The sequence below is a fragment of the Pseudocercospora fijiensis genome, assembly GCF_000340215.1.
Source record: "Pseudocercospora fijiensis CIRAD86 unplaced genomic scaffold MYCFIscaffold_21, whole genome shotgun sequence".
In the NCBI taxonomy this organism is placed as follows: Eukaryota; Fungi; Ascomycota; class Dothideomycetes; order Mycosphaerellales; family Mycosphaerellaceae; genus Pseudocercospora; species Pseudocercospora fijiensis.
Window position 1 is genome coordinate 156,287 of NW_006921552.1, and position 23,691 is coordinate 179,977.

General features: G+C 52.2%; 12 protein-coding genes across 12 annotated transcripts; 7 read left to right on the forward strand and 5 right to left on the reverse strand.

The window, feature by feature from the left end:
• Positions 1-38: 38 nt before the first annotated feature.
• On the forward strand, positions 39-1,047 carry MYCFIDRAFT_180692 (uncharacterized protein; the record flags this gene model as incomplete). The annotated part of the gene is made up of 4 exons (XM_007934443.1): positions 39-413; positions 474-479; positions 500-749; positions 812-1,047. The coding sequence occupies 4 exons, from the start codon at positions 39-41 to the stop codon at positions 1,045-1,047; spliced, it is 867 nt and encodes a 288-aa protein (XP_007932634.1).
• Positions 1,048-1,070: 23 nt separating this feature from the next.
• On the reverse strand, positions 1,071-5,904 carry MYCFIDRAFT_180693 (uncharacterized protein; the record flags this gene model as incomplete). Its single annotated transcript, XM_007934444.1, has 17 exons — positions 1,071-1,557; positions 1,597-2,733; positions 2,781-2,813; positions 2,840-2,863; positions 2,895-3,156; positions 3,192-3,347; positions 3,374-3,400; positions 3,443-3,466; positions 3,507-3,724; positions 3,762-3,930; positions 3,959-4,093; positions 4,148-4,365; positions 4,387-4,688; positions 4,720-4,794; positions 4,833-4,879; positions 4,912-5,372; positions 5,396-5,904. 17 exons carry the CDS (start codon positions 5,902-5,904, stop codon positions 1,071-1,073), a joined length of 4,284 nt encoding a protein of 1,427 aa, XP_007932635.1.
• A 252-nt stretch (positions 5,905-6,156) lies between these two features.
• On the forward strand, positions 6,157-6,874 carry MYCFIDRAFT_205576 (uncharacterized protein). Its single transcript, XM_007934445.1, has one exon. It carries the CDS (start codon positions 6,344-6,346, stop codon positions 6,716-6,718), a length of 375 nt encoding a protein of 124 aa, XP_007932636.1. The 5' UTR covers positions 6,157-6,343; the 3' UTR covers positions 6,719-6,874.
• A 969-nt stretch (positions 6,875-7,843) lies between these two features.
• Positions 7,844-8,574, reverse strand: MYCFIDRAFT_180695 (uncharacterized protein; the record flags this gene model as incomplete). The annotated part of the gene is made up of 6 exons (XM_007934446.1): positions 7,844-8,159; positions 8,189-8,211; positions 8,238-8,303; positions 8,342-8,354; positions 8,398-8,472; positions 8,507-8,574. 6 exons carry the CDS (start codon positions 8,572-8,574, stop codon positions 7,844-7,846), a joined length of 561 nt encoding a protein of 186 aa, XP_007932637.1.
• A 53-nt stretch (positions 8,575-8,627) lies between these two features.
• Positions 8,628-9,508, forward strand: MYCFIDRAFT_180696 (uncharacterized protein; the record flags this gene model as incomplete). Its single annotated transcript, XM_007934447.1, has 3 exons — positions 8,628-9,376; positions 9,400-9,460; positions 9,488-9,508. 3 exons carry the CDS (start codon positions 8,628-8,630, stop codon positions 9,506-9,508), a joined length of 831 nt encoding a protein of 276 aa, XP_007932638.1.
• Positions 9,509-9,596: 88 nt separating this feature from the next.
• On the reverse strand, positions 9,597-11,376 carry MYCFIDRAFT_180697 (uncharacterized protein; the record flags this gene model as incomplete). Its single annotated transcript, XM_007934448.1, has 16 exons — positions 9,597-9,608; positions 9,645-9,685; positions 9,718-9,820; positions 9,864-9,882; positions 9,920-9,997; positions 10,033-10,054; positions 10,079-10,124; positions 10,158-10,247; positions 10,276-10,389; positions 10,417-10,662; positions 10,691-10,767; positions 10,799-10,881; positions 10,906-10,982; positions 11,012-11,056; positions 11,081-11,333; positions 11,363-11,376. The coding sequence occupies 16 exons, from the start codon at positions 11,374-11,376 to the stop codon at positions 9,597-9,599; spliced, it is 1,320 nt and encodes a 439-aa protein (XP_007932639.1).
• A 25-nt stretch (positions 11,377-11,401) lies between these two features.
• MYCFIDRAFT_180698 (uncharacterized protein) lies at positions 11,402-11,594 on the forward strand (the record flags this gene model as incomplete). Its single annotated transcript, XM_007934449.1, has 2 exons — positions 11,402-11,534; positions 11,563-11,594. 2 exons carry the CDS (start codon positions 11,402-11,404, stop codon positions 11,592-11,594), a joined length of 165 nt encoding a protein of 54 aa, XP_007932640.1.
• Positions 11,595-12,000: 406 nt separating this feature from the next.
• Positions 12,001-12,811, forward strand: MYCFIDRAFT_212769 (uncharacterized protein). Its single transcript, XM_007934451.1, has one exon. It carries the CDS (start codon positions 12,114-12,116, stop codon positions 12,507-12,509), a length of 396 nt encoding a protein of 131 aa, XP_007932642.1. The 5' UTR covers positions 12,001-12,113; the 3' UTR covers positions 12,510-12,811.
• Positions 12,001-14,352, reverse strand: MYCFIDRAFT_209422 (uncharacterized protein; the record flags this gene model as incomplete). Its single annotated transcript, XM_007934450.1, has 14 exons — positions 12,001-12,625; positions 12,657-12,854; positions 12,905-13,016; positions 13,049-13,130; positions 13,151-13,215; positions 13,244-13,319; positions 13,342-13,434; positions 13,461-13,559; positions 13,613-13,736; positions 13,762-14,076; positions 14,104-14,187; positions 14,216-14,261; positions 14,291-14,306; positions 14,332-14,352. The coding sequence occupies 14 exons, from the start codon at positions 14,350-14,352 to the stop codon at positions 12,547-12,549; spliced, it is 1,410 nt and encodes a 469-aa protein (XP_007932641.1). The 3' UTR covers positions 12,001-12,546.
• A 29-nt stretch (positions 14,353-14,381) lies between these two features.
• MYCFIDRAFT_209423 (uncharacterized protein) lies at positions 14,382-16,307 on the forward strand (the record flags this gene model as incomplete). The annotated part of the gene is made up of 1 exon (XM_007934452.1): positions 14,382-16,307. The coding sequence occupies one exon, from the start codon at positions 14,382-14,384 to the stop codon at positions 16,239-16,241; it is 1,860 nt and encodes a 619-aa protein (XP_007932643.1). The 3' UTR covers positions 16,242-16,307.
• On the reverse strand, positions 16,265-18,033 carry MYCFIDRAFT_180702 (uncharacterized protein; the record flags this gene model as incomplete). Its single annotated transcript, XM_007934453.1, has 10 exons — positions 16,265-16,368; positions 16,423-16,535; positions 16,563-16,622; positions 16,656-16,726; positions 16,766-16,812; positions 16,840-16,939; positions 16,986-16,999; positions 17,024-17,141; positions 17,207-17,297; positions 17,327-18,033. 10 exons carry the CDS (start codon positions 18,031-18,033, stop codon positions 16,265-16,267), a joined length of 1,425 nt encoding a protein of 474 aa, XP_007932644.1.
• A 28-nt stretch (positions 18,034-18,061) lies between these two features.
• Positions 18,062-22,291, forward strand: MYCFIDRAFT_180703 (uncharacterized protein; the record flags this gene model as incomplete). Its single annotated transcript, XM_007934454.1, has 29 exons — positions 18,062-18,108; positions 18,132-18,188; positions 18,237-18,255; positions 18,292-18,385; positions 18,413-18,518; positions 18,546-18,559; positions 18,612-18,911; positions 18,940-19,080; positions 19,115-19,503; positions 19,533-19,672; positions 19,702-19,758; positions 19,810-19,961; positions 20,010-20,202; positions 20,242-20,280; positions 20,306-20,353; positions 20,393-20,411; positions 20,438-20,739; positions 20,762-20,841; positions 20,882-20,977; positions 21,005-21,120; positions 21,148-21,228; positions 21,262-21,325; positions 21,357-21,492; positions 21,522-21,688; positions 21,720-21,890; positions 21,931-22,110; positions 22,154-22,191; positions 22,220-22,231; positions 22,262-22,291. The coding sequence occupies 29 exons, from the start codon at positions 18,062-18,064 to the stop codon at positions 22,289-22,291; spliced, it is 3,288 nt and encodes a 1,095-aa protein (XP_007932645.1).
• Positions 22,292-23,691: the final 1,400 nt, after the last annotated feature.

The window sequence follows — 23,691 nt, forward strand, 5'->3', positions numbered from 1 at the left end:
AAGAGCGTGTGCCAGCTTCTCGTCCGCGCGAGTCCGGTATGCCACAGTGCTCCGTACGCCACGCATCAATCCGCAGCTATTTTGCGAGTCCAACTCCACCTCCAAGCATCCCCCTTCTCACCAGCAACCGCATCTCCGTCGATGGTCAATGCCCAACGATGCGCGCTGTTGTTGCGTGCATGCCGCATTGCTTGCTGGTATTTGTTCAACGCTGGGACTCTGCCAATGTCGGTGCTTGGCGTGCAGGGATTCTCTCTTCCGAAACTTTCCAAGTCATCCGCACTTCTTCTCTTTCTACTCAACACGGAATACACCCACCGCACACCCATAATCATGGCTTCTGCAGTACACACAATCTGATGATTTTTCATCCCATATCGAGTGGGACACACACGCTGCTGATCCCGGATCGAGTGGGACACACACGCTGAAGATTTGCTTCTCCCGGATCGATTACGGGCACACACACTGAGTTCCTCGTTTCCTGGCATTCATGGAGGGCAGGCCGGGCACACACGCACCGGATTGGCTTCGGATTATCGATTTTGGACAGCAACCCTCCCCATGCTTCATTGCAGGTCCAGATCCAGGTCACTTGTCGCGATCAAGAGTACCAATTTTGATTGACGTACCAGCAGCAACATTCCCCGAAAACTTGCTTACTCTTGCTTTGCGGCCATTGAAGAAGAGCTGGACAGTCTGGGATTGGCGAAGAACTGAGCACTCTGATCCCGTTCAAGAGCTGAGCAGTCTAGCTTTATTGAAGCGCTGAGCAGTCCGCCTAGAGATTAGAGCTGATGCGACTGGGTAGACAGGAACCGGCTCACCATGCTACCACCCACTCATGATTGGAGCAGTCGACTTGATACGGATGGAACTGAAAGACCTTGCCGTCCGCTCATCTCCTCCGCGCTCAGATCTGCATGCATGAGGCCGGCAATGCTGCTGATCGTTTTTCATAGCACTTCCAGAGTCTGCATAAAGCAAGCTGAAGGTCTGATCGTCCGGATGTCCTGGAAGCGCTGCGGTCTTCCTGAATGGAGCTGAAGATGTTGCTAATCGTCTGGTCATCATTGAATCGCTGCCGTCCTCCTGAATGGAGCTGAAGATGTTGCTGATCGTCCGGTCATCCTGGAAGCGCTGCGGTCTTCCTGAATGGAGCTAAAGATGTTGCTGATCGTCTGGTTATCCTTGAATCGCTGCCGTCTTCCTGAATGGAGCTGAAGATGTTGCTGATCGTCCGGCTGTCCTGGAAGCGCTGCGGTCTTCATGAATGGAGCTGAAAATGCTGCTGATCGTCCTTCATAGGTACACCGATAATGATTTGGTATGCGGAGCTTGGCTTTCCAAGGCACTGGCAGTAGAGACTGTTGATGGTAAGGCGCAAGATTCATTGATGATGTTGATGCCTTGCGGGCGAACACGGCGGGCATCGGCAGAGATGTGATTGTCGATAGCCCATGCTCATCTTGGCTTCCCTTGGTATGGTCTTCATCAAGGTACTGAGCCTTCACACTTCGACAAAGTGCGAGCATTTCGTGAAGGTTAGTTTTTCTACTGGATTTCGCCAGTTTGTGTTGCCCTTGGCCGCTCTACAGGCCTTCTGGAAGCTCATCGAGCCAGGAGTCCAGGTGGGTATCAACCCAGTTCTTCAATCGGTTATACCGGGCCCGGTCACCTCGCCGCTCCTGTACCCGAAGGCGGCGCTGCACAGTCGTCCTTAGCGTTTCCGCCAGAGGCCGAGGAGGAGGAGGAGGAGGAGGCGGCGGCGGCGGCGGCGGCGGCTCTGAGCTTGAGCGTGGAAGCGGGAGAGACGAAGGAGCCGGTGGCTCTGAGCTCCGCTCGGAGCGAGGGAGAGGGAGAGAAGAAGACGACGACGACGACGACTCTGAGCTCCGCTGGGAGCGCGGAAGCGGGAGAGAGAAGAGGCGGGGAGGCGGGGAGGAGGGCAGCGAGCTGACCAAGCTCTCGAAAGTCGACGAGCCGGCGCCGAGGAGGTCGTCATCTTGGCCGCCTCGACCAAGTTCGACGGACGGAGAGCGAGCGCCAGACTGAGGCGGAGGCGGTGGAGGAGCTCGAGCTCTCTCGATCTCGGCGATCATATTGCCGACATCACCCGGCTTCACCTTCACCAGCATACTCTGCGTTCTCTGCAGCCGAAGCTGCACATTCAGTGCCAGCTGTGCCGGCAGTAGGCCCCCCTGGCCAGGACTTATACGAGCCAAAACAGCGAGCTTCTCCAGCAGCGAGATCGAAAACCGTTCCGGAGTATAATCAGTACCCCGAGGGGTCACAAAACGAAACAAAAAGCCCGGCCAGTTCTCTAGCACCACGTCCTTAGCCCGACGCTCCTTTCGAGCAGTCTCCTGCTTCCCAACGATGACGGCGTCAAGCTGCTCCGGAAATTCCAGACCAGCTCTAAAGCCTTGAGCGGCGATCCGGTTCTGCGAATTTAAATACTCCCAACAGAAAAACAGCTGCCAGGACTGCTCGCTGTTCGATTTTAAATTGTTTTTAATGAACTGCTCGCAAAAATTCCGACGCGCTTGTTCTCCTCGCCCGGCCAACAAAGACTCCACTCGTGCTGCTGCTGCTGTTCTGTCGGTCGCCATTTTGTGTGTGTGTGTGTGTGTGTGTGTGTGTGTGTGTGTGTGTGTGTGTGTGTGTGTGTGTGTGTGCGTGTGCGTGTGCGTGTGCGTGCGTGTGTGTGTGTGTGTGACTGTATTGTACAAACTACACACGCTGTACTACTCCTCTCCCTTTCCGTCTCTCTGCGCAACTACATGTAATTCTGCTTGACACTTTCCTCCCATCTTCGTTCAAATGGCAGGCGGATTACTTCTGTGCTGCATACTTTCCGGCACTCTTGCCCGGCTTCGTTCGTTTCGTCTCACAGCGCAACGAAGTTGATGTAGGTGCCTACCTTGACATATTCATTCGAAGAAATGGCAGGTGGATTACTTCTATGCTGTCGACGAAGCCTACCAGTGTGCTTTCCGATCCTGTTGCCCGGCTTCGAAGTTCGTCTCGCAGTGCAACGACATTGATCTTGGTAGGTCTTGCTATGAATTCGAAGTTCGAATCGCAGGCGGATTACTTCCATACTGTCGCTCTTGCTGGACCAAACACCCGTGCAGAACTTACGCTGCTTGCTGGCTGGTCAAAACATTTGCGAAAATGCTTACGCAGACCTATCCGCAGTGTCGGGGGAGGAAGTTCGACGACATCGCAGAAGCTCGGGGGAGATGTTACGACCGCTTCGAACCCATTGTCACCTGGCATCGTGCTTGAGTTGTGATTGACATCTGCTGCATATGTCTCAGACGATGCTGATTTTTCTGCATTTGCTTACCGCATGTTGCCCAAGTCGAACCATGACGTTGGAACTTGTGGCATGGGGCTCTTGGCTCCCAATCAAGTTACAGTAAAGTTGTCGAGCCACAGGCATGGTCAGGGTATGCTGATGCTTACCGCCAACAAGATCAAGAATGGATGGAACGAGGCACTTCTCAAAACAGCCGCTATGGGGGTTTGCCATTGCCATCCTCGAATGTGCATTGATGTGCAGTGGTATGAATCTGATGCCGAACAAGTGACGGCATGGGCGAGACTGCTCTGCGTGTGTTGAATGGAGTAGAGAAGTCGGTTGTGATGATCATGAAAAGGTCTCCGGAAGAAGCTGAATCGTATTGGAGTCATGCGGCAGTCCATGAAGGTACTGAGACTGGTAGAATCGATATCGCAATCCCCTCCCTGCCAACATGATACCGAAGATATTGACATTCGTGGGAGCAATGGTGTCTTCAATTGACCAGCCATGGGCGAGAACTACATTCTCGACGACTCGGGCACTGGAATCCTCTGTCCTGGAATCTTCTAGGCAGTGAAAATGCTTACCGATGCTATGGGCTCCCTCGACACTTTTCTCTTCTCAACCCTGGTACAAAACTCTCTCAACCTCTTTCAGGACGGTTTCCCATCCCATCCCATCTCGAGTGAGCAAGGCATACTGGCTCTGGCCGCGTTGGGACTTTGATATTCCATCGACGGTTCCGCTCCGTGTGGCCTGCCTTCTTGAACTTCTTCAGCACCTCTTCAACGTCCTACAATCTCCGAAATGCCAATCTCTCTCTCTCTCTTTCGAGACGGTCTTGCGTCTCTTTCTCCATGCGCTTCAACTTCTGCGCTCGGAGGTCATCGCGCTCGGGCTCGGCCGGACGATTGGTGTGGTCAACGGGTTGGAGCGAGGTTTTGTGTACGAATTTGCTGAGAAGGGATTGACCGAGGAATGTGACGATGTTCGTGGTGCGCGAGTCTTTGAACTTGCGAAGATTGTGACCGGATGCAAGTCGTCTTGAGATGGCGCTGGCTCTGATGGTGCTTTACGTGTGAGTATTGAGACTGTGAAGCAGCAAGAAAAGCATCATTGCTTCTGTGGTGTATGCCATCGACGATATCCTCATGCGCGCGAAGCATACATGTATTGCCTGCCTGCCGGACTTGTTGTACCTCTGGCGCTTGCGAGATGCGCTCCTGTGGTGAAGCCTCGGCTTCGTGGAGGCGTCTCTCAAGCAAAGTGCGGTGCGCCTGGGGCCTCTTGTGCCATGCTGTAGGGCGAAGAATGCGCTATTGTCATCTCGGTAGATCTCATGGGAAGGGCGTCTGGTAGCAGCAGGGCGGGAGTGGTACTGTCATCACGTCCCCATTGGCGTTGTGGACTTGGTCATTTTGCTTGAACTTGAAATCGGACTGTCGGAGATCGGAAGAGCGCGCGAGACCGAAACCGAAACCTAACTTTCGGCCAAAATGCCGAAGGCTCTGCTCTCCTTCACATCGCGAACGAAACAACGATGATTCTGCAGTACACCAGATGGATCTGCTCTGCAACCGCCGACCGAACTTCAACTCCACCGAAAATTCTGGCTTTCCTTCCTTGATCCACATCGCTCGGCTTCGCCCCGTCTGCCTCGATCCCATGTCTCCGCATATGTCTCGCACCGCTACATCCAACCTTTGCTGCCCCAGTACGAAAGGACGTCAGCTGGTCGATAGCTGAGGAGAAATTCCAAGTCATGGGGCGAACAGTGCTAGAGTTGGCGTTGGGCAGGCCTTCCAATGTAGCCTTCGAGCCATGATACATCGAGACATGACCGGATTCAGATGTAGGACCGAGTCTACCTTTCATCTTTGGCCTCTTCGAGGGCGGCTGCTGTGGGTCAAACGCTGATGAGAGCGGCTGAGAAGACTGCGGTTGAGAAGACTGGAGTTGAGAAGACTGGGGTGGATGGACCATAAAAGTGCCAACTGTGGCTGTAGCATGACCTCCCGAACTTGCATGCTGGTGGTCGTGAGGACAGGTCTTGGTCTGCTGTCTTCGACATGCGGAGAGAGGAACGAGCCCGCTTTGGCAAACCATGGCTGCGGCGCACCTCTCATGGCGGGGCTGTTACGTGGAGTCTCGAGCCACACAAGGTCTTCCTCTAGCTTATGGGAAGCAGCAGTCGCCCAACAAATGGAGATTTGCCCAGGAGATGGAGCGAGATAGGCAGGACATGCCGCTGGTCTATCGATGTCGAGAGACAGGGTGCGGGATGAGTCTTTCTCGCTCAGTCCGGGCTGCAGAGCTCTTGGCCGCGAGTGATCGGTTGAATGAAGTTGCTTCTTAATAATTGGACGTCTTTTCTCTCTCAGCGGACTACGAGCCAGGTGCGTTTGTCCGAGTGTCGTCTCCGGCCTGGGATGCAAAGTGGTGCTGAAACTTTCCTCGGAATGCTGCTGTGACGAGTCTGAAATATGTAGCTGCTGAGGTGTGTGGGCCTGAGGCGGAATCTCTAGACGATGGACTTCGACTATCTCTGGACACTTTGACTTGAGTCGAGCTGGATGCTGAAGCAAATACCGCATGATCGTGTGGACCGCCGGGACCGAAAATTACTTTTGGGTCACGATGCTTTGTCTCGGGAGAGGCGTCAGCAGCACACTGACCGAATCTCGTGGCATGACTCTCAGCCCAACTCCCCAAGACTCGAGCGAGGCCTTGCATTTCTTCGGTCTTCTCTACACCACCTCCCCAGAGCCAGATGAAGTCGAGCAGATCACGTTCACTGGCATAATCCTGCACGAACTTCTCGAAAACGAATGCACCCATTCGGGCAAGGTTGAAGACCATGTCATTGGGGAAGGCAGCGGCTCTGGCGATGCGGTGCTGTGCTGCTGCTATACCCAAAGGGCGCCGATGCTGGTGGGTGAACTGGCGAATGTGTTGAAACTACAATTGTCGACCCAATTCGCTGCGACAGGCTCATACTACTGCAGAATGTGAGCAGAAGACCAACTGGGCGATATGAGTCTTCATCTTCGCCTGTCTCGCAGTATTCCTTCGCATCGTCGCGAACGCGCTAGCGAGATTCAGGATTCCATCGACGATCGCCGAATTTGGAAGAAGAAAAAGACGAACAAGCAGCCAGTGCTCAACGAGTTCATCCCAAGGGGTATCCGCGACAACGTGGGATCTACGTTCAGCGACCCCAATGGCGGAGTGACATCAGCCAGCGAGAGCCTGCCTTGGCATCTGGCATTCGAGAGTCCGTCGAACTTCAAGCCTGTTATCAAACATTTGCTCGGGCATGACACGACTCACGCCTCCATCACTTCATCATTCGCCATCAATCTGCGTCCTGCCAGCTGTGCCTCATACACCCGCAACTGTGCATCATAATCGACGCTGAGAATCCGACAGACTTGCAGGGACATGACAATGCGCGAGACTTGGACGATGATACCTTGCTCCCGCCTGTACCTGTGCCTATGCCTGTACTCGTCGTCGGCCCGACACAGGCCACTTGCGGCATTTCAAAGACGTATTTGAGCATCGCCTTCCGTAAGCGCCATCGACTGAGAGCCTCGGAATTCCGTTCATCATTTGGTCCGCGAAGCTTCGCTTAGTTTCGCCTTTTCCAATGCAGTTGACACCTTGTAGCAATGTGCCGTAGTACCTCGCGATGCTGCTGTGGAAGTTCTGCTACCACGTTCGACTCCATCGCGGGAAGTGCCAGTGCCCTTTATTTCGCCAAGTAGGAGCCGGAAGCTGCAGCACATCCGGCCATGCCTCTCACCGTGCCTCATGCTTGTCAGATAGCTCCACAAACGGTTCAATCATTCCCCGTTTCACAGAACCTTCGTTTGTCAAATTCCCACGCCGCAATCATGCCTGCAGGCCAGCGTGAGAAGAGGGACGAGGAGGAGGAGGAGGAGGAGGAGGGTGGACATTTGGACTCCGAAGGCTACCATCCTGACCCAGACGACTTCAACCTCCAGTAGCAAGGTTGGCAAACAGACTGGGTACAAATGCTGCATCTCAGAAGCCTTGGTCCAGGCCTCAAGCTTGTCCTACGTGGACATGTTGCGCCTTCAGGACCCAACGAGCATCATCGGTGATTCGCACGCTCGGAATGCCGGTTTCCTGCAGGCGTTTGCTGCTGATGTTTCCCGGGCCGCGACTCCTATGAAGCAAGTCGACGCTCATGGCGTAATTATCCTCCGTGTGTCAGGAAGCATACTGCCATGTCCCAGAGACCCGACCAGATCCCAGAATCCTCTTTTGCCAGCACGACCTCTCCTCGCTGTTGCTGCGTATGGTCCATTTACACCGGTCGCACATCCATCCACCGCATAATGCTCAGTTGATGTTCAGCCCGTCCACGAGGCCGATGACGAAAAGCTGGCGCAAAGCAAGAGTTGTCAGTCGGCGGCGAAGCTCACCTCGGCGCTCTTGCCTTCGGGAGGTGCCGCATCAAAGCTGCAACACTCATATAGCTGACACAATTGCCAGCATCCAATCAAGTCAGACTCCTCTAAATCGGAAGCGTCCCCCTGAGTGCAGTTGCTTGACCACATTTCGGAGTGGGGTTCGTTCTTTGGATTTGGTCTTGCTCTGATGAACTTCGGTTCTAGCAGACTGGGTGGCTTTGATGGTTATGAGAGCTTGGAGTGCGAGTTCTTTTTGGCCCTTTGGGTGGAGTGTTAACCTTTTGCGAACGTCTGCCTCCTCGCTGTCGTGAGCGGAACGACGGTGGCCTTTGCCGTTGATCATGCGCAATCTTGGTTCATTCTTCGGTGAGGGGAGACGTGGAATACATTTTGCTCGCCTCTCCACCGAACTCGCACTCACAAGATGCGATCGATGCACTGCTTCTTCTCGCTTCCAAGACACTGTCTGACATGGCACATCTCGCCACCAACGTGACCCAAGAAGCCATGTCTTGGGTAGTCTCACCACGGACTTCGGATTGGTATTGAGATATCTGACGACATCAATTCACGCTTCGAAATGTCTGCTCACCATACCCAACAAGCTTTGGTCCGTCATCACACCCATTCGTTCCAGAACAACACCACCGAGCCAGAGCACTTCTCTCCTTGCCATATACACTTTGCATATCCTTGAGGCTGAGATCAGGAACGAGTCTGTCGCTTCATCAAAGTCTGGTCAAGCGTTGCGGCTCACTACTCGCTAGTCACCATTTCTGCAATCATCCAGCCGAAGTGAAAAAGGTCCACCTTCGCGCGCTTCATCCACACCGGAACTCGAACCCTTCCATTTCTCAAAGCAAGTCAGCTGAGAAACCATGCCACCAACACCATCCCATCCCCCACCCCACGACTCCTACCACAACTACTCCTCAACCCTCTCCGCCTTCTACGCCCACAACCCCTCGCCTTCCAGTCCCACTCCAACCGATTCCCTCTTCTCCCTCCCAACAATCCACCACAAACTCCAAGAAAGATTCTTCCAACACCTCGACACCGCCATCCTCTCCCGTCTCCATTTCCTGGTAGAGCAGCAATCATCATCACATCGAACCTTCCCCCTCCCACCAATTTTCGGAATTTTTCAAAAGGAGATCAAGATCCGGTGTGATTTACAACAAGCGCGACGAGGGAGACAGGATTCCGAGCAGGAGGATGATGTGGAGTTGAGAAAAACTTCGTTTGCGATTCGGCACGTCGAAAAATTTGTGGGCGGCATTTGGTATCCTGATGACGAAGAAGGGGAGGAGGAAAAGAAGGTGGGGAATGATGCGCTTACGCTGGCGAGTGGGGAGAGGATTTTTCATTTTTATGGTTGGGTCAAGAGGTTTTGGACGGAAGAGGGGGATCAAAGTGGGGTTCAGAAGGAAGAGTTGTGGGGGCGTTGGATGAGGGAGGAGAGGGTGGGGAGGGAGTGGCTTGAGATGGTGATGGAGGGGGAGGGGGATATGAGAAACGATGGTGGGGAGGAGGAGGATATAGAGGATGAGGAGGATGAGGAGGAGGAGGAGGAAACTCAGGATATTGGATTGAGTTTTCGGGAATGCGTCGAGACTTTTTTGTTGAAGTGGATAGGGATGAAGGATTGAGTTGGGATGGTAATAGGGGGGGGGGGAGGATGATAATGATGATGATAACGGGGAGGACCTGGGTGATAATAGGGAGAAGGATGGCCTAGGAAATGATAATGGGAGGATGATGATGCGGAGAAGGAAACGCAGAATGTTCAATTGAGTTTTCGGCAATGCCTCGAGACCTTTTTGCTAAAGTGGATAGGGATGAAGGATTCAGTCCATCAGCTATACAACATGAGCTCGGTAGTAGTGTCGCAGCACAAGAGCCCATAGAGAAAGTCCTTGGAAGCTTTTCTTTGTGACTTTTGTTGTTCGCAGCTGGAATAAAGAAGACCAGGAAGGAAAGGGGGAGGAAGCAGTGGCACTCTCTTCTTCAAGTTGTCCAGACTTGAAAATTTGTTTCTTAAGAGAGAGACATGCTGTGCTGGAATCTTAGCCTTTCCCAAATTCATAGGTATGTTCTCTCCTAGCTGTTGTTACCGCCATACCACCACCTGCGCTCGGTATGTGTAGCAAAGTTTAGAAAGGATCTGGACGCGTATGCGGTGGGTTGACTCTCGCTGTGCTCCGCTTGAAGCCCTACTGACGGACGCTCAAGAAGGCCAGCAGGGTAACTAACTCATCAGGCGAACAAGTTTGAGGCTGTCACTTTGTATGATGGATAATCGTCTCTGCACCTTATCATGAATAACAACGTCCAATGCAGAGCATTAGAGGATCTCTTTCTCGCAGCAGCACGGACTGAAATGTGGCTCAACGACATAGTCCCTTGACAAGGCATGGCCGATCATAGTTATGATTCCGAGGGAGCTGATATCCGCGAGTGAAAGCTCTGACCGATTGAGGCTGTACTGATTGCCCGCCCTATGAGTCGCATTGCTGAATCTTATACCTCCTCTTTGGCTCCATTCGCGGCATGCCCGCAACTGTTCTCGCGAAACGGTGAAAATTGGTATAGCAACATCGTCACGTCGTATCTGGATGACGGAAATCGATGAGAGGAGGTCTTCTCACGTTCATTCTACGTTGCAACAAGTTCGGTGAGAGGGAGACATGAAACGCAAATTGCGTTAGCTGGAGTGTTGGTGACATTGGAAAAGCAGAGCAGCTCTTTCTTCATCCTGGTACTTGGGATTCTCATTCTCTTACTGGAGTCAACCCAACGACAAGTCAGCAGGTTGGATGATTTCGCAAGCCGATTTCGCTGTCGTAACAGGCGCCTACAACATGCCTCGAGAGCACAAATGGCGTCTACGATCTTGCTGTTTGGACCTCCAAGCTGGAATCCGGCCCAGCAATAGATCGACTTCGCAAGGCTGAACAATAGTCAAAATCTGAAAATCTATTCCATCTGGCCCTGGTGACCGCGGAAGAGTAGGAAGATCTAATGCCGGTTATGATCAAGCAGGCTCGACATGATTGTGCAGCCAATGCATCTTCAGGAGGCAGTAGCACGAGCTTGTAGGAGACATCCAAAGATATTGTTTCCACAATGCCGCTGGATGCAGAGTCCAGTACTCACGATATCGTCTCCCACTCGCACATCTCAGCAACCAAAGTCTTCTGTTTGCCAGTATAGTGCTCCGGAAACCACGCTGCCTGCCACGATCTCATCCAACCTTATGCACTCTTCCGTCTTCGTGATGGTAATACTTCACGCCAAGTGTTTTCTGCTCCCTCGTTCAGCCTCTCACCACCCCAGTCCTGCTTTGGCTTTCACAATGGGTTAGGAAGAGCTTGGCTGGTAGCCCATAGAACCCGAAGGACTCATCACGCCACAGCTCACGACCCGGTGGAAACTCTCGGAGGCCTTCGGGAGTTGGCTCTACACGACAGCTTGTTCCTGCCTGATCATGGAGGCCGTGATCGCTGACGCAGACTCGCCATTGCTTCGGACACCGATCATGCCAGACGCACCATTCGAGCACAAGTAGGCAACTCAAAGTCCAACTCCAACCTGAATAGGACTGCGCTTTGACTCAGGATTTCTCATGGGACATCTTTGCAACCTCTGAGTCATGCCACCCTCAACTTCTCCTCCCAGAATGAAACCATGCCCATCCAGAACCCAAGACAAGAGCCAATGCATGCACGCCGAAACGACCTCTTACCAAACCCAACTTCTTCTTCCTCTCATTATCCAGCACCGCTGTCCGTTCTCATCATTGTTGTAACGCAGGCGATCCGACTCTGGCAGACGAAGAAGAGTAGGCAATGATGAGCAAGGAAGACGATGATAGAGTGTGAGTTTGATCCGAGTGGGAATCGGTGTTGCGCGTTTCATGGCCTGGACTTCAAAGAGAGGGGAAAAAGCTTGAAAGTGATAGCAATCTGAGAACTGTGACCTGTGATCGTGCTTTGCGTCTTCGGGAGATTGAGAAGTGGAAGTCGACAGCTGCAAAGATAGAGCGCAAGGACAAGGTGGACTTACCAGAAGGATACGCTCCGGCCTTCCAAGGCCAAGAAGAAGACGACTCCCAAGAACGCTGACAAGCCTGCCGAGGAAAAATCCAATGACAAGCCCGATGGCCAAGGAGACGACGACGCTTTCGCAGAGCCAGAGACACTATCGCCAAGCATGAAGCGCAAGCGCACAACTACCAAGTCCACGCCAGCGAAGAAGAGCAAGAGGGAGGCGGGAGATGGGCCAAATGTGGTCGTTGATACAGCGACAGTCTACAATGGCGGGGAAAGCATTTTCGCCATTGTGGCGAGAGCGCATTGGTATGCATGTTTGAGCAAAGCCACTCGGTCAAGACGCAAATAAGGAATGTAGCAGGCTTGTCGGACAGTCGTCGTCCTCTCATTGCTCGTATGCTTGTTCGACGGCAGATCTGGCTGTGTATCCTTTGTCTGGTCCAAATCTGCTCCTCGGCGTCGAAGAAAGACTCTGCCCAAAGAGATGTTCTCTGCTCCTCGGCACTGAAGAAAGACTCCTCCCACATCTTGCATATGCTTTCTCTTCCCTTGGAGCCTTTCACGATTGTGGGATATGCTGCCCAACTCTGTCGTCCACTGATTGCACCTTCATACGGGCCAGCCTCGGCCTCCGCAAGCTGCTTTGATGGTTCCGGATTGTTTTTCACCCGCAGCCTCGTTCGCAGCATGGTAGCTGGTGCCATCTGATGTCCTTGCTATGTTTTCTCTTGACCGGGGCTTGATTTCAGCGGGGGCAGGCGAGAAAGCGAAGGGAGAGGGAGATGCTGGCGTGGTGCTTTGCCATCACAATCGTAGCGCCGAAGCTCAGGATCGATGGTGGTCAAGCCCGATCACTTGGATCGACAATCGGGGGTGTTGCAAGCAGGTGGCGACTCAGGTGTCGTTGGCAGCATGCGATGCCTGCTGTAGGCTGGCGTTATCGTAGGTCGAGAGGAAGCTGCTCGGAGGCCGTCGATGTTGACATGTTGATCGAATAGGATAATGGCTCGTTCGGCGCAGCGTAGGTTGTAGGATGTAGTCGAAGCATCAAGGCTGCGGCGATGATCATGCGAGCGAAAGAAAGCAGAGAGTCTTCGAGGCACACAACACAGAGCAGCCAAGCAGCTTCGATCGGAAAGCCGCGCCGAGCCGAGCGATCCTTGCATGCTTTGTCACCCTTCTCCGCGCTTGCATCTCCGTACAGACCTCGAACTACTGTATCAGTCTTCGAGAAGGCGCTTTTGCACCAACACTGCTGATCCCACTGACCGTTCGAGAAGGTTTTGGTATGTTCAGCATCCAGCTACCAGCCATCGTCAAGCACCATTCCTAGAACATTGCAAGGCAACCAACGAGGTCGCATCACTCAGGAATTTACCAGCCATTGCAATGCATCTATGAGCGACTCTCCGTCCTCAACGACCCTCTGGTCCCGCGAGAACTCCATGTCAAGCGTGCACAGGAGCAAGTATTCGCAGCTGATATGTCAGCAAGGCATTGTGCAGCAAGCGACGAGGACTACGCGAATCAACAATTTGACCCTCGAGTGCCGTGTCTGAGTGGCATGCAGAATCGTATCGACCAGGACTTTTCCTGAAGCTGTCGTGGGGACTTTGGAAGGCAAGCGTCGAAGCTGGACAGGAATACAAAGCGAGCCACACAGTTTTCGGAGTCGGGATTGAGCGTGAGCGTCAGTGTCGGCTGCTCTGCTCTGGATCGTGGGAAGTGGAAATGCGGACAAGAAGCAACACGACACGGCTGCCCATGCCATCATCATGGCATGATCCATTCAAGCGCTATCTTCATGTAACGGGAATTTTCAGTCTGTGAATGGTGGTCCAGCGTGAGGCGTGGCTGCGATGCCTCAGGTTCTCCCAAGAACGGCTCCAAGGGTCTGATGGGAGACACAGCGGATATGCGATTCGTTTTGGGCAGCTGGCGGCAATTTGTGCACGACTACGGGCAAATCATGAGTGAGAATGCTTCCCATGCCATAGCTTCCTGATGAGCGCTGGCCGCTCCGCTTGGAGCCGAGGAAGCTGTGGCCTTGGCAGCTTTGTCAGAATCGGGGAAGCCAGCGCATCGAATGGTGCATCTGATCATACACGCCTCGAAAGCTTTCTTTCTTTCCGGCGTGGATTGTTCAAGATGAAACGAAAAATTGCCCAATGTCACTGCCCACGCAGGTTGAGAAAAAGCCTCGAATTGCATCGTATCGTCGGTAGCAACGGATTCGGGTTCGGGTTCGGGTTCGGCCTCAGGGCGCTTGGAGCCGCTCAAAGCACAACACCAACCAACAAACTCTTCATCAATAATATTGGACTGCACCTCATGCTCATGCGGGACCGATCGGAATACACCACTGAACATGACGCTTGATCGCACTCTCCCGACATTGTCCTCGCGATGTGTACGTGGGCGTTACCGCGCTCACGGCGAGATGGCTGCTGTGCGGGCCGACTGGAATGTACACGCAACAACAACAACACATCCGCCATCTGTCATCTGCTGTCCTTTCCATTGACATCACCCACGCGTTTCGGATGCGCATCATCGACGGCATCTTTCCGTGCGTAAGCCATGCGTTTCCCTTCCCGCGTGGCACAGTGGTGCCGAGACACGGCCGCCCAGCACTGCCTCGACCTCCTGTGGCTCTCTCATTTCGCCTTGCTGGGCGCCCACACCCAGCCGGAAGCCGAGGCCGGTCAAGTTGCTGCGTATGTCGATTCGTGCGTGTGCTTGCTGGACCACGCCGTTCGCCGTCGCTCGCGTTGGCCGCCACACTCCCGCTTGCGAGCACACCAGACCATCGCCGCACACCGCAGGCGCGTCAACAATCCACCAACCTGGCGCAGCCTCGCGAGCTTTCTGCTGCAGCGCTTGTTCTTCAGGCTTCTTCTGCCATGCCTCTTGGTCTATGCCATCGCGCATTGCGCCGGATACCTTCAACAACCCCCCCACGCTTCAACCTCCGACCATGCATCCTTCAACCAGCACCCATTGGCCTCATCACATCATCATCCACCTCCATTGTGCTCCCACGTGTGCACCTCGTCAAAATGGCTCGCATTCGGTGCGCCTGCGCACCCTCTCGTCCTGCGGTACAGTCCAACAACCCCCGACTTTGCGCCCGACTGGCTCTACTCCGCTCAAAAGAAACAGCATGAGCGGAACGACCATGTCATGGCCATTCCCGACCCAGCAGACACTCCCGGCCGCCTCGAAATCAACTCACGCTCCGAATCGCTTGCGCGTGCCGCTGTCATGTTTGTCGTCGGCCAAGGCGTCGTCGATCAAGGCGTGGCACTGGCTCTCCAGAGGCACGTTGAGACGATCAAAAACCTTTCCGACACGAGCACCGCCACCTCACAAATGCAGTCACTGCTCCAGCTCTGGAACATAGGCGTCAACGAGAAGCAATCTCTTCGCTCGGCATTGGCTTGGTCGGCAAACGCAACACTGTTTGACGGCATCGACCGGCAATACGACCTGGTGTCTTCCATGATTGACGAACTCCGAGCTTCCATTCTCACCCGTGTGGCCTTCATCAACCAAGAGATCGAGAGTCTCGAAGATCCCAAATTCGGCCGATGTCTTCACCACCAACATTGCATCGACAAATGGCAGCCCGAACTCGATGAACTTCGCCACCTCTCCGCCTGGTCGGACTTCACCCATCTCAACATGTATGTCACATGGCATATCGTCAACGCTCTTTCATTCTTCACTCGCGAATTACTGGACACTTTCGATCACCATGCCGGCGAGGCCACCGTCACTCGCGTCCGGCAAGTGTACAGCAAGCAGAAACTTCACGGCCTCAGCCGTCGCGCCGGTCTGTATGCTGCACGTCAGTGGGCAACACGCTACGACAGCATGAACCAGGAAATCACCACCTTCTGCCACGACTGCTTCTCCTCTTCCAACACCTCATCCATCTGGCAAGCATGGTGGGAACCATATCCCGCCGAACCACCTTCCGACTTCCAAGAGTGGCTCGAACCCAAAAAGCCCAACATCATGGTCCGAGTCAAAGAAGGCGGCATCAACCTCGACTCCGTCCGCCGCGTTGGGGGATTCCCCATCCGCACCCCCAAAGACTGGCGACGTTGGCAATCCAATCTCGCCGGCCAAGAATGTCTTGGAGTCGACCATCTCTGGGGCGATGACGAGCTGGATAAAGAACTCGGCCGTCGCATCGCGGAAGCTGGTCCTGACTCATTGACTGATGTCGATCGGTGTGAGATGGGGAGGGAGATTCTGGGTCAATTGTGGTGCGTGAGGGATACGACGCTGCTGGATGTGAAGGGTTCGTATGATGCTACGAGGGCTTGGGTTGGGGCGAAGGATTTGTATTGGTTGGAGTGGGTGAAGGATTTTGATCGGAGGCAGAGGAAGGCGGAGTTTGTGCATGAGGCTTGGGGGGAGGATTCGGAGTAGGTAGCAGCAGCATCTTTATGCTTTCACACGATAGGATCGGTAGCATCTTTATGATTTTTGTTGCGTTGGAAGATGTCGTTGATGTCGTCTCTGCTGTGATTTTCCTTTTTCTCAAGCTTCGAATGTTCTCATAAAGTGATCATCAGGTGAGTGACGAAGAATCCTTCTCGTATCTCGCTACGCATATTATTTCCTATCATGACATGATTTAACCCTGGCCCATGAAGCTGTCGTTGATGCATGCCGTCTTCGCTGTCATTTCTTTCTCTCAACGTCCTTATCTTATGGTGCTTGCTATAGAGTGAGCATCAATCAGTTCACCGAGGACTCTTCGAAGCCTCGTGGCTTGTCATAGTGTTCATCATGATGTGATGATGCCGTCTCCGCTGTCATTTTTCCTCAAGCTCCTTATACAGTTTCTTGCTGTCTTCCCTTGACTTGGATTTCTCGTGAAGTGATGGTGACTGAGGAGTCTTCTGCTGAGTCTTGTCTTGTCATTTATGATATTTATTCATCGTAATGACTGCAGATGTTCGGTTTAGAGAATGTGTGGCGCCATCAACCGGGTGAGCTTGCTAGAGCATGATCATTGCTAGACGCAGATCAATGAATTGGCACTGATAAAGATCAGCCTCAATCCTGCCTTTCCCGTACCCCTCGCAAGCATTCCTTAACAGTTTCAAAAGTCCATCCCGTCGCTCAGCCAATGTGTTGGTCCTCCTCCTCCTCCTCATCAAGCAGTACATTCACCGGGCTATCTATGTATCGCGATCAAAGCTCACCCTCAAAATCTGAAAATCCATTCGCTGTATTCGCGGATCCCTTGACCAAGCTTTTGCGGATGTCGGCTGCCAGAGCGTTTTCATTCTCTCCCTTGCACACTGAGTCTGAGGAAAGCGGCTAGATGTGGTGGTGCAGTCGAACCGAAACCAGCGCGGCTCCGCTTCTATCCTTCGTCGAATCACGTATGTTGAGCTCTGCACAACGAGTTCATTGCCGCAAGTGGTCGAGATTCGTACAAGTCCCATATCCATCCAGCAGCATTGTTTTTTTCCCCTCAAAGTTGCCCAAGCCCTCTCACGAACGCCTCATAATCCGCTCCATCATGAAATCTCTGATCCCCTCCATTCCAAATCAAGAAGTCGTAGAACTGCTGAGGAAAAGGTGTCTCGTCGGCGTTGGCTTGAGCTAGCATTCCGGTCAGGAGCGTTAGGATTTGGAGGTATGCTATGCGCTGCTGCGTAGAAGACTCGGGGTTGGAATTCAAGGTCGAAGAAGTGGTAGTGGAAGAACAATCCTCGAAGGTGGAAATTGAGGGGTTGAAGGATGATGGGTGGGGAGAGGTCCATTTTTGGAGGCTGTAGTCTGATTGTAGCGATGGAGAGAGTGTGGAGCGGCTGTGCTCGAAGTCTTCAAGAGAATGCGGCTTCGCTTCGCCCTGCGTTGAAGAGGTTGAATTGACACTGCCTTGCTCAAAGCGAGGGCGCTCCTTGTACATGTTTGATCGTGGATGTACGCGGCCAGCTTCGGGGATTGGTGGTTGGGGTGGTGCGGCTGTGGTAGTTCCAGACGTGTGTGGTCTTGACATCGACATGACGCTGCGATTCTCCAAGTCTGTGATGACGTGTCCATGTGGACTGGAAACTTTGGCGTCAGAGGCTGAGAAGAAGGCCGGACGGGGTTCGTAGGGAAGCTGACGCAAGGCGGAAGATGATGCTGAGGAGGCGTAGAGTGGACTTTGCAGTGAGTGATGCCAATGTACAGCGAGCGGTGCTGATGCTAGCATACTCATCGTCGTCTTAAGCAGCTCTTGTTTGGTAATGGCAGAAGGATTCAAGACCTCGACGAAGCAATATCCAGAAAGTGCGTGTTTGGCAATTGCTTTGTCAGAATGTGCGATGTCCAAGTAAGAAAAGTCGGGCGCATTGACGATGCTCAAGAGTGCCTGTGACACAAATATGCGATAATGATTCTTTCTGCCACCACTTTTTCCAGTCCAATCTTCCCTGAGCAAGTGTCGGGTTGCCTTGGAATTCATCGCCGAAATGAGCCAGTCAACGATGCATTCCAGGTGTCGTTCGAGCTTTTGGAGGCTGCAGCAAGTGTCATGAGTAGGTATGGTCAAAGGAAGCAGTCTCAGAAGCGTGTCTGGTGATGGGAGATTCTTCGAGGAGAAGCAGCAATGAATGGCCGCTCGGAAAAGAGCGGTTTTGGTCTGCTCTGGCAGGCTGACTCCCTGCCGTCTCGAAGCCATTTCACGCCCGTCATTTCCGATCAGTCAAACAGGTTGCTCATCAAATTTAGCAACTTGGCGCAACGTGGAAAGTGCAAAGGAGTGCGAGTAGAGTAGAATTCTTTGTCCGCGTTGAGTTTTGTTCACACGATGCGCGGTGCACGCTGAACACGCAGCGCGATGCGCGTTGTGCACGCAGCGCAGGGCACGCCGTACACGCAGTGCGGGGAACGCTGTACACGCAGTCACGATCTGTACACGCAACGCGGGGCACGCCGTACACTCAGCCCACCACACCCCGCCAACCGACGAACCTAGCAAAAAGGTCTCCGCTTTTCAGAGCTCACAACAAACACTATGCTACCACATTAACTGCGCAATGCCGCTCTGCATCATCAACCAGCGCGGCGCAACCTGCAAAGTGCACAGGAGTGTGAGTGGAACTGTTCATCTGCTGCGCTGAAGCGATAAACCCCGCTAACCGACCACCCGACCAAGAAGCTCCTCGCTTTTCTGAACTCAGAACAAACACCATGCAACCACATCAACTGCGCAATGCCGCTCGACATTATGAATCCGCGTGGCGCAACGTGGAAGTGCAGAGGAGTATGACTAGAACTGCTCATTCTCTGCGCTGAAGCGATACGCCCTCCCAACCGACCAACCGGCCAAACAGCTCTCCGCTTTTCTGCGCTCGAAACAAACACTATGCCGCTACATCATTTCCCCAATGGCGCTCGACATCATCAATCAGCGCTTACTACTGGAGCCAACTCCGACAAACCTGATCCCCAGCCAGAGGAATCCAGCCAACAGCCCACAGCGACAGGGACACAACTGCGCAAAGCCACCCAACGCTCCGAAATCGCCGAAGCCCACATCAAAGACGCATACCGAGTGATCGCAGAGTTGCAGGAAGACTTGGCCAGAGAGGCTATAAGGCGCGCCAGGGAAATCGCAGCTTGGGAAGAGAATGTGCGCGATGAGAAGGTCAAGGTGGAGAGATTGCAGGCGAGAGAGCAGATGCTGGTACGAGAGGTGGATGAGTTGAGACACAGTCAGCAGAGCCAAGCTGCGGAGATCAGACAGTTGAGGTGGGCTGTGCAGGGGATTATGGAGAAGAGCTTGAGAGAGGAGGAGGCGAAGGAGAGGGAGATGAATGTGATTACGAGATGAGCATGAATGCACACGACACATTGTGGTGGAAATCAGCACAGCGGAGATCAGACAGTCACGATGGGCAATGCAAGGAATTATGGGGGATGCTTTGAGAGGGGAGGAGGCGTGAGAGAGGGAGATAGTCATGAATGAAAACGACACATTGTAATGGGAAAGCACTGGCGCATGCTGCATAGTATGGTACTTCGGCGGCACTCATTTCACCCCGAACGCAAGGCACAAGAGAAGGGAGATGCACATGAATGAACACGGACACATTGCAATGGAATGGAGTGGAGATCAGTACAACAAGCACTGGCGCATGCTGCGTGGAGCTTTGGCGGCGCTCATTTCACCCTGAACGCAGGGCACGAGAGAGAAAATGAGCTTTCGTCCTATCCTGGCCTCGATACCAATCTCTCTTCCATGCTCGGAGTGCTTTGGCGGCGCTCATTTCACTCTGAACGCAGGGCACGAGAAAGAACATAAGCTTTGTCCCATCCTGGCCGCAACACCAATCTCTCTTCCATTCTCGATCCTGAAGATCATGCTCATCAGGAGAAGGTCGAGGTGTGTTCAGAAGCTAGCTATAGGCTGGGTTTCTTTCAGGATTGTGCTTCACGCGCTCGTGGGAGTACTTTCGGCCCGGTGCCTCGTCAAGATGCAATCTCAGCATGCATGGGAGATGCATGATTGAAGGCCGAGATTATGATTGGAGTCGGTAATCTTGATTGCAGTCGGTAATCATGATTGATTGGAGTCTGATCCGAGAGATAGGAGTCCAAGACCATGATTGGAGTCCCAGACCGTATTCTTCGAGAACTTCTTCATCTCAGCTACACGGGATTCCGCCCATTTCCCTACCCTACTTGATGCACGCTTGACATCTCGCCTCAATGGTCGTGCTCGGTCAAGCTGTCCCTCGTCCGACTTATCAATCGAGTGCTCGAGCTCCTCCTACACCAGTGCGGAGATCTCGCCTACTTCCTCTTCCCCGGTCCCAAGCATCTGCATATGGAATCTGGCATCTGCTGTATTTGTGGCATCTCCGGCTCGAGTCCATTCTCGGACTCCGCTTCTGACTGTGCTTTTGGCCTTCGTCCGCGAGTGACTTCCCTCGCAGACTGAGTCCGATGACTCCATGGAAAACCCACTGGCGCGATGCAAGTGCACTTCCCTGCACATCCCTGCACATCCGGACCGAAACTGGTGGAAGAGAGCTTTTTTACAATGATGCAGATGGCGGGAGACATGAGCAAACTCTCCCAGCCAGACGATGTTTTTGAGCCGATCCAGGCCGAACGAGACGCGTGCGTCGCTGGTGAGTGTGGCCTGCTCTTGGCATGTGTGCTGGTTGCTGATTGCGATGTAGCCACCAAGGATGCCCTCGAGCACTGGCACATGACCAAGAACAAGGCCGCCCTTGTCTCGCCTGCTGGCAGCGACCTGGACCTCATCGGGGCCCTGGAGCGCATCAATGGCAACCATGTTGCCGCCGAGGCATAGGGAGGCCAGATCAGCTTTTGCGAGTCAGTTCTTGCCAGCCGCACGAGGGGCGAGTGCGGACATGTTGGGAGGCGCGGCTCGTGGTTGGAGGTGTCGAAAAAGAAAAACAAAACTTGGTGGGAGCTTGTGGGTACTGTCCAGGCCGTCGACGACGCCATTGGCCTTGAGGCTGAGGAGGACGCGGAGGGTTTGGAACTCTGATCGATTGACCCTCCCAGGTTTACATTTGACGAGCACAATGATACTTGCGTCCCGAAAGAAGAAGTTGGTTCCGCTCAATGCCATATCCATCTCTGCTCACCTGCAATTTGAGACTCTGAGAACCTTTTCAAATCGCCTAGGCCTGTGCCTCTTGTCACCTAGGACCAGAGCCCTTAACGAAGATGTCGCCTTTTGCAGAAGGGCGTGGAGATACGCGGGATCGAGGAAGCCTACCTTCTCCAAGTCGGTCGCATGAACAGAACCGATACGGCTTCAAGCAATGCAGCAATTTGGTTGTTGTCTTCTTTGGAAATGTCGCAGTCTGATCACCACAATATGATTACTCTTAGTTCATAGTCGGATTGATCAGCATCTTTCAGAATCAGCGCTGCTGTCCGACTATGCCTCCCCAAGCTTTGTACGCCGCAAAGCTCCGAGCCAAATCCAATGCAAAGAATTCATCGTGTCTAGAAGACCTGTTAGATTGGTGCCGAATCAAGGCTTGATGAGTTGTGCGAAGATGTATAAATGCTCGGTACCAGATATTATGAGTTGATTCGGCAGAGATTCGGAGTGCGTACCTTATTGTAGATTCTCGTTCTTGGATATATAGCAGAATGGAAGGTGATTGGAGCCTCAAAGACAAAGACATTCAGAGATTTAAAAAGCGAGCGAAGTTTTTGTTTGGGACAAAGCAAAATGTATACTTGAGAGACTTCCAAGGAGCGGACATTTTGATCCTCAAGACAGTACGGAGGTCCAAAGCAATTGGTCCTGCGCTGCCCTAGTAACAATTGATTGGGACGCGGTTTAGCATTGATTGAAGGCTCCGCAGACTGGCTAACATCGATCGTTGCTCGGCTACCTAGCATTAGTACAGTACAATATTGATGTGATGAACATTTGTGCGCCTTTCGCTTAGGCCGAAAGCAGGAAGTTGGAGGTATTATGACCTTGCCATTCGCAGTCTTCGAAGGCTCTCGATAAAGTACTTAAAGACTGTTGTTATACTTCCTACTGCGGACTTCTACGCCTATCTAGATAATAAGCTTAAAGCAAACAGTTTCTAACTTTTTTTGCGAACGAGATTAAAGGTTTATACAAAACCGAAGGATTACTTTATTAAACAAGGAACGATTCCTACTTCTATACTACGTATTATAATAGTTAGAAAATAAGACGAAATCTAATTAATATAATTTTAGAGCAACGAAGAGCTATTAAGCCGACTTAAGTCTTATATAGTTAATACTAAACTTACGTTTAACTAAAATCTAAAGCCTTATACGACTCTTATAAATCTGTTTAACGTTATTAATTCTAAGGTCGGATAAGGCGAAGGCGAATCGCAGTATTGCAAATCCGTAGTCGTTAGGATATTAATAAGTATACTGCTCGGAATAAGTCCCTAAATGTATTTTTAAAAACTTTCTAATCTTAGTAATTCTTATACTTCTTTGCGAGCGCTCCGAAAAGCTTCCTAGACAATTAATTATTAATCCTTTCTAGCTACCTTTAGCGATTATTATATCGAGTATATAGGATTAGGGCAGTCTATAGTACGATTAGAAATGTTCTAGCTATCGTAAATTAGCGATAGAAGTAGCGGAAGATAAAGCCTTAAAGAAATGTTTAGCCTAGTATGCTTCTTATAGCTATCTCCGCTTTAGCGTTTCTAATACAATTAATTAATTCTAAGCGCTTATACTACTAGGGAGTATTAGGAGGCTAGCGAGATTGCCTTATAGAACACTATAGTGCTAGTATCGAGCTTCGAATTCTCGGATCTAAAGTCGGAGTAATAGTTATACTAATACTAATACCGGCTATTGCGGGAATCTAAGCGATAGCGAGTCCGTAGCTAAAAGAGTATATAAAATAACTATAACGGTAATAGTAGCCGTAATAACTATATAATCTTATATCGTAAAGACGTCCGTAATAACGAAAGCCGTCTTCCTCTCTATAGGCGTCGTAGTAGTGCAATCCTAGTCGTAGGAAATAAATATATTCTAGTAACTAGCTCTTTCTCGCTAGTAGGAAACTCTAACGCATATTACAGCATTCAAGTCTTAGCTATAAGCCTATAGTAGCGTAGTAAGACGAGGCAAACTCGTTATATAAGCTCTTAGAGTAGGATAGTATCGTATAGTCGGTAGGTAATGCTTTCCCGACTTCTACTTACCGTACCTATAAATGCTCGGCTTAGAACTAGGTTTATAGAGTACCTTATAAAGGGCGTATAGTGTTTGTATCTACGAACGGCTAAGAAGGGTCTCTAATATAAATCTTGCCCGTTCGGTAGTTAATTCTTTCTCGAGGCGGAAGCTAATTATACGAGACGCCGAAGCC